Here is a 7258-nt window from a genome sequence, read left to right on the forward strand (position 1 = left end):
AGATGAATAAATTTTATTTCAGCTGAACACTGAGCAGATTTCTTGCTGGAAAAGCTGCTTGGCTGTAAAGACTGATTAATCCTTGTTAGCCTCTATTACTTACTTGTAATTAAGCTGGCTTAGTAATGACTTAGATATTTCCCTCTGAGCCTAAGTACAACAGAAACGCAGTAAAGGAATTAGACATATCAGTGTTGTTCTTAGGACACCACCGTGTTTATTTTGTTGAGAACCAACAAGAAAAAAGTAAGAATCATATCAATAAGACAGCACTTTAAAAGGCTCTTAAGACAAATTGCTGAGGAATTGGAAGGAACTGCTTTTGATATATCTGTGCTGTGATTAGGGAGTTCTGGTTTCCAAACTGTGGGAGCATAAAACCTCTGTTAAAACTTTGAAACTGTGCTGAATATGTATTTATTGTCTAGAAAAATTATTGCTTGCATATACATCTCACAATTTCATTCCATGAGGGTTCATTTTTAAAATATAATTTTATTTACTTTGAAGAGAAATATTTTTGCTCCTTCAGTTCCAGCACAGAATGACACTTTTATCCAACCATATGAAGTACCTGCAAGAAGTCATTTAAGATACCATCCTCTCGGCCTTTGCCCTTCACTTGTGGTGCCAAATTTTAATTTTGTCCTTGACTGAACAACAAAAATTCTTTCCCTTCTCTGATCCCCAAAACACATACTGCATATTGCTCCTAATGATTTTGTTAACTTGCAGAAAGTTTTAAAAATATGAACCAGTTTGTTGCCAAAACTACCGAAAATCAGAAATTCAAAACAAAATTTATCTTGCTTCGGTAATTTTCATCAGTTAGAAAACAAATTCCTCTGCTAAATATGGGGGAAAGTTCTTGAGGTTAATTATTTTAAACTGAAACAGATTTAAAATGTTAGTTTTACTGAATTCAATAAGCTAGCATATTGAGTGGGAAAGACAGCTCAGACTTAGCCAAGTATCACCAGCAGATAGATTCTGGAACATTGACTAGAATCACAAATAAATAAGCAATTACTATTTGCCAAAAAAAAAAAAAAAAGACTGAGAAGAAAATCAACATATTTTGAAACCTGAAATTCTGAGCATTTCCCACTCTAGTACAAATCCTTCACCATGAGCATGACAAAGACTTGCTCTGTATATTAAATTCGTTCAGATTTTCATCGCAAGGAAAAGGACACCAAAAATCCCATCAAACCTCTGTGCCTCTACAGCATGACTAAAAATGTGGCCAACTAGCATTATAAAATGAAGTTTTGAGAGAAATCACCTTATGTATTAATATAACTGTCTCTGCCAATCCCTACCCACACCTCCACAGCCCCACCCCCAGCCATTCTACCCAGGACCTTTTCCCTGGAAAAAACAGGTACCACATACAAAAACCTGGAAAAATTGATAGGAATTTTTGTCGTCTTTTAGGAGGAGTAGCAGGTAAGGCTCTGGTCTGGGCATGGGAACATCACCCAGTGAATTCTGCCATGACTTACTGTCCTAACCACATTCACTGCCTTTCAATGGGAGCTTGTTCACTCTTTTTTAACAGGAAACAAAGTAGTCAAAATTCTTACAGCAAGTCATTAGGGTGAACTCTGAGTCCTGATCATTGTCCTGCAGAATCCAGTAATAGCCATTCAACTGTATTTTTACCTGTGGCTGAAGTTTAGGTGAGGTTCACTTTCTGTTGGATGTGAAAAAATCAGTTGATGTGTTTAGATTGAAAGACTGGTATTTCCATTTTTCTGGCAGAGGGAGGAGGAGTTGGTGAGCACCATTTCTCTGATACATGTGACTCTTTCTTTGGCATCCTGACAAAATGCTGCCTACACACATAAAATTCTTCCAGAAATCTTAGTGGCTTCATATTGTGAATGCAGAATTATACAGGAAAACGGTTTGATATAGCATTCATACTGGAGTGATTCCTTGCTCTATGGTTCTATAGAAAATATATTTTCCTCCTCATTTATAAATGGTTGGGCTTAATTTCTGGGGAACCTATGTACAAATTATTGTCAGCTTGCTCTTCCAGGAGGTCCTCTACAGTTTTCTGGAATTCCTATCACAGGACAATGGTTTTGGACAAATACAGGATGATCTTCACAGCTTCAGAAATCTGCACTAAGGAACTGACCCAGCATGGGCTGGTGCCTACCAGATGCTTCAAACAACTTCTGCTGTTCCTTAGAAGCTGACAGATGCTCTAAAAACAGGTCATTCCTTCCCTTTCTACCTCCTGATATTGTTTTCATTACACATGTACCCTAAATACTTTTAAGAAAAAGCAGACTAGTAGAAAAATATTATGCTAACTGGAAGTGTTTTATGACAGATGCCCCGTTTTCAAATAATGCCCTCAAATAACTATAATCTGGACCTGAAGCAACAAGTTGAAATACTACATGCCTTAGAAAGCAGCTCAAAGAAACAATTAAACCTGGAACACTCACTACATTCCAACATATCCATCCTGGTCACCTTTTGTTTTGGTTTAAATCCAGTGTATTGCATGTTGGTAAGAGCATATACTCTTTCCAACTTACAAAGTCTTTAGTGGCAGATCCAGCATAGAGCCCACCATGAAACAGGAAGTCTTTCATCACTGAAAAAAGGGTCTAACAGTTACACTGCAACCCTAAAAAGGGAAGACTGAAGTATAAGTGGCTCTTTCTCAACCAGGAATCGCAGCAAACTAATTAAAAGGAAGACTAGAAGTCTTCTTGTCCTTCCAGCCAACACACTTGCTGCTTGTCAGAGGGGCTGGTGTCAGAACAGGAAGGGGCAAAGCCACATGCTTCTCTCCCAGAACCACCACATCTAGACCTCTGCTGTGGGAAGACCAAGATTCTTCCATGCAGGGAAATTAGGTGGTGTCTATTCCTCATCAAGCCTCCAGGCAGAGGACTGTGTGGGTGATGCCTACTTGCCATGCATTAGCATCCCTTCTACTACAGCATCAACCAAGAAAAACAGCTAAAAATGTATGCTCCTTCTCACAACTTTACATTTCAAATCGGTTGTACCTGTCTCAAACTCTCAGCAAAAAGTGATGTTAGCAGTGTAGGAGCCCACTTTACCTTTTAGTAAATTCCTTTATCTTCTATCACTTTAGCTTTTAGTAATTAAGCCAATCTTCAACTTTGTATTTTTTGCTGTTCTCTGAATTCTAGTGCTTCTAATGAGCATATGCAAATGAAAAGTTGGGTGTTTCCAGGTATACATTGTTGAAGATTGACAAGGGAAAAATAGGTTTTCAGGAAACACACTTTTTACCCTAAGATTTTTCCTTTTAATCAAATTAATTCCTGCACATCCGCAAAGTAGAAGGAAAATGTGTTAGTGTTTTAGCTTTCATGGTAGAAGAGGGAGGAAGGGAAGAGAAATTAAAAATAGGGTGCTATTTTCATCCTATATTTAAATAATTAATTGTGGGGTTTTTTCTAACACAAAAAGCAGGAAATTAGGAATGAAAGTAAAAAAGAAAAAAAAATTATTCACATAATTTCTTCCCATAACCTCCTCAGTACAAAAATATTTTCTTTACTATATGATTACTTAGTTTAATTACTACCAGTGACATTACAAGTTTTTACAGTACATTAAGAACTGTTGGTTGAGAAAGAACATGCTGTGTTTCACTTATCAAGAGCAGAGTAATATGTATAAACCCATCTGTTTTACAGAAGCCAGTCAAAAAGTTTCTTATATTTGGAAGGAACTAAACCAAAGATTTCATTAGATCATTAGTATTTTAGAAGTCAAGCAAGAAGGACTAGTCTCTGTCAGGTAGATATAAAAAAAAAAAAACACATCCAGCATGCAGCTCAATGTATGTTTTAAATAATGCTAAGGATTAACCTAGGCCTTAACTTCATTGGATAAAAATCTGAATATCATTTATAAAATACCAATTCATTTTTACAGCAAGTGGAAAGCTGCAGTCTCAATTTCAAAATAGCAAATTTTCAGAAAAAAAAGGAAGAATCCCAACTGAATTTATGTCTTTTTTTTCCCCTAGAGTTGTTTCCTTCTTTTCAAAAGCTTTGCATTATTTGTGTTTCCATAATTCTATAATTTCCATAATTCTTTCTTCTTCAAGATTACATTCCTTTCTTTTTAATGATCTTCTGAGGTCATAGGCTAGATCATAGAAAACTACTGCACTTAAGAAGAAAGTAACTATTTGGTTTTAATACATTTTGGTTTATCCTTAAAAATTTGTCAAGTTATAAAATTAGGCCATCAAACAAATTAATAATTTGACAACAACCTCTAGCAGTGTCATAGCATTTTTAAGGTCTGTTTGAAGCAGCAGTTTGATTGGATTAGTTGGTACTGAAGAACATGCACTGGTGCTCAGAAATTCTGGATCATTTTTATCAATTGGTAAGTAAGATGCTGCCTTACACACCATTGATTTATGTCCTTCAACCAGAGCCACAGAAAATCCCTACTACCTTATGCAGCCTTTGCTGCTTTTGTTTCTTACGGTGCTATTCTGCTGACCTGTGCAGAAGAGTGGAGCAGTCCACTCAGAAATTTCTCTGCACCGTTGAGTCTTTGCAGTTTCAAAGATTGAAAGCAGTGTAAGTGTTGTCTGACATCCATACTCTTCTGTCTCAGTGTATGGGGCCTGTCTTGGGTTGCTTCCATGATTCAAACCCTCATGTTTATCCTGCTCTATATCCTATATATCTCTTTAGCACTACTAGGAACAACACCTTAAAGACACAACACTATGTTTTTCTGTGACATGCACATCATGTCTTTCAAACCTCCACTGTCTGCTCTGGACCCTGGTAGTCTTAAAACAAGGCTCTTGTTGGTGTGCTTATTTGTAAGAATGAAAAACAATTAAAAAACCAAACAAATCTCCTTGAGATTCAAAGCTTCAAATTATCTCATGGTCAAAAATATACATTAGATGTGCCACAATGTTACTAGGAATGTGCTACTATTCTGTATCCCAAAAGTCTCAATAGTTTACACCATTAAAGAAGCTGCTCTTAAATACAAAAAGGCAATTGACAATTACAGAAGGACTTTTTTTGGCTTCTATGCTTTTTGAACCAGACCTGTTAACTTGGGATTTCCACAGGCTACAAATTGTTTCTGTAACCTCTCTGCCATTACTGGCATAGCTTTATTTTTCTGTTTTCAAACAAAAGCAATATTCTTCTATATTTTGATTATATATTTTGTTTTCTACATTTTGTCTATATTTGTATAATTGAGAACACATCAAATGGAAATAATGGCTTTAAATAATTCTCTGAGGAAATACATGCACTGACTGACCATTTACTTATTTATGTTATAGACATAAATATGCCTATTAGCAGTAGAAACACTAACACTTCAAGCAAAATAAATAAAAATTGTCTCTTTTTATTCTTGGCTTCTTTTGTATTTTTTATGATTTTAAGAGTTGAGTCATTAACCATTAACTGTCCAGTCTCACACAAATATTGGGGTGAATAACTGAAAATTCATTGCACAAATATTTAATTTGTGCTGTAATTTAGCAGCAAATCTGCCCCCAATATAGACTCAGACTATAGCTTTCTCTGCTGTAAATATCTCAGTGATGTAGGAGTAACATGTCAGCCAAAAAATCATCTTCCTAACACCTCAAGAAAGATAATAGTTCTGTTACAAGCTCCTGTTGTACTACATCACGTTACAGTGGTTCTGGCAATAAATTACACAAAGTGAAAATAAATAAACTTCAAAGGTTTGCAGAGATTTTTAAAGGAGGTAAACCTAATAAGTAAAATTAAAAAATGAAATTCAAAACTGAAATGTCAAATTACTAAGCATTCCTTTAAAAAAGCTCTTTCTTTGTCCTTATTATTGGGAGCTGGGTTTCAAAACAGTATGGTTTTGTTCACCTGCTATGTTCACCTGCTTTTGTTCACCTACTATGATTTGAACAAATTTGTTCGTATTCATGTATTTCAGACAATGTCTCAGAGAAATAATTTTTTAAAGAATACAAAAATATTTATCATATTCAGAAATAAATCTGTACCTGAAGGCTGCAGCTTGCTTTTACTTACACAGCAAACTGAATTTCTGAACCAACCAGACCAAAAACTTATGAGTGATTGCAATCCAGAATAATACCCTGCAGTCTGAACAAAATACCATCACAAACCCAGAGCTTTTGTAATTTTCTGCATGTGTTTGGAAGACTCCTATACATCTCACTTGATGTAAAAACTGGTATTCCATGTGTTTGACACATAACTGCATAACTGTCAAAATAGCTGTCCAAATCATGTCTTAAATTTGAATCAGTATAGAGTCACATAAAAATAAACCCAGATATCCCAAGGGGAAGATGTGGCAAAATGGTTTTCACAACAAGACCTGGCACACATTAGTTATGAACAGATAACAAATTGTTTGTGAGTTAGTATAACCAAATAAACTATTAACTCATACCAGAGAGTGGCAACATTAAGCTAAGGAGTTCAAGAAACAAGTTATTTCCATCTCCTTTGGCAGAACCCCCTTTGGCTGCTCCCAAAGCAAAAAGAATCTACAACTTACCCAGAAACTGGGCTGAATTTGTGGTAGATCATTCCATCTTATGGAAAAACCCACAGAAAGACACTAGATAGAGGGAGGCAGAAAGTCCTTTCCACTAGTTGTTTCAGTGAGGGGTGGGAGCAGGAGGCTGTCCCAGGGTGGAAGCACAGCCCAGGTACCCTGGCGGGAGCAGGATTTGGAGAGGGGTAGCTGGAGCTGCCTGCCAGCCCTCTGTAATGTCTGCTCACCATTTGTAGCCTCTCTGTCTGGGCTCTGGGCATCTTGCAGGGGACCCTACACTCCAGAGAGCAGCAGCTTTAAGAAATACTTAATCATAAAATGAGCACATTCTCCTTATGCAAAGAAATGGATGCCTGTCTTATTTCTTGCCCCACCTCTGCACTCTGCTGCAATAAAAGTGTTCAGGGGGTTTTTCCTCACGGAATATTTGAAACATACTCTTGCATTCAATCGCTCGTTTCACATGGCAACTCTGATCATTCTGATGCATTTATGATCAACATGAAAAACATTACTGATGTCTACAAAAATATAAACAAGAGATATACAATTGAGTCCATCCTACTACTGATGTGAGTGATCAGCTTCAGTGTTGTTATGTACTGCGCAACATAAACTTTTTCTTTTGTTTTGTTTTTTAACAAGTGAGATCCAGGAACCATCTTACCACCTCTTAAATGTCATTGCT

The 7258-nt window shown here is 36.4% G+C and overlaps 1 protein-coding gene across 1 annotated transcript in view; it reads right to left on the reverse strand.

The window, feature by feature from the left end:
• Window positions 1-6830, reverse strand: part of ZNF366 (zinc finger protein 366) — a 30643-nt gene extending 23813 nt beyond the window's left edge. The window contains 2 exon segments of the mRNA XM_062513833.1: window positions 6571-6611; window positions 6614-6830. Of these exon segments, the coding sequence (XP_062369817.1) occupies window positions 6571-6611; window positions 6614-6830 (258 nt within the window).
• Between the last annotated feature and the right edge of the window lie 428 nt (window positions 6831-7258).

Source organism: Cinclus cinclus, chromosome Z (assembly GCF_963662255.1).
Source record: "Cinclus cinclus chromosome Z, bCinCin1.1, whole genome shotgun sequence".
Classification (NCBI taxonomy): Eukaryota; Metazoa; Chordata; class Aves; order Passeriformes; family Cinclidae; genus Cinclus; species Cinclus cinclus.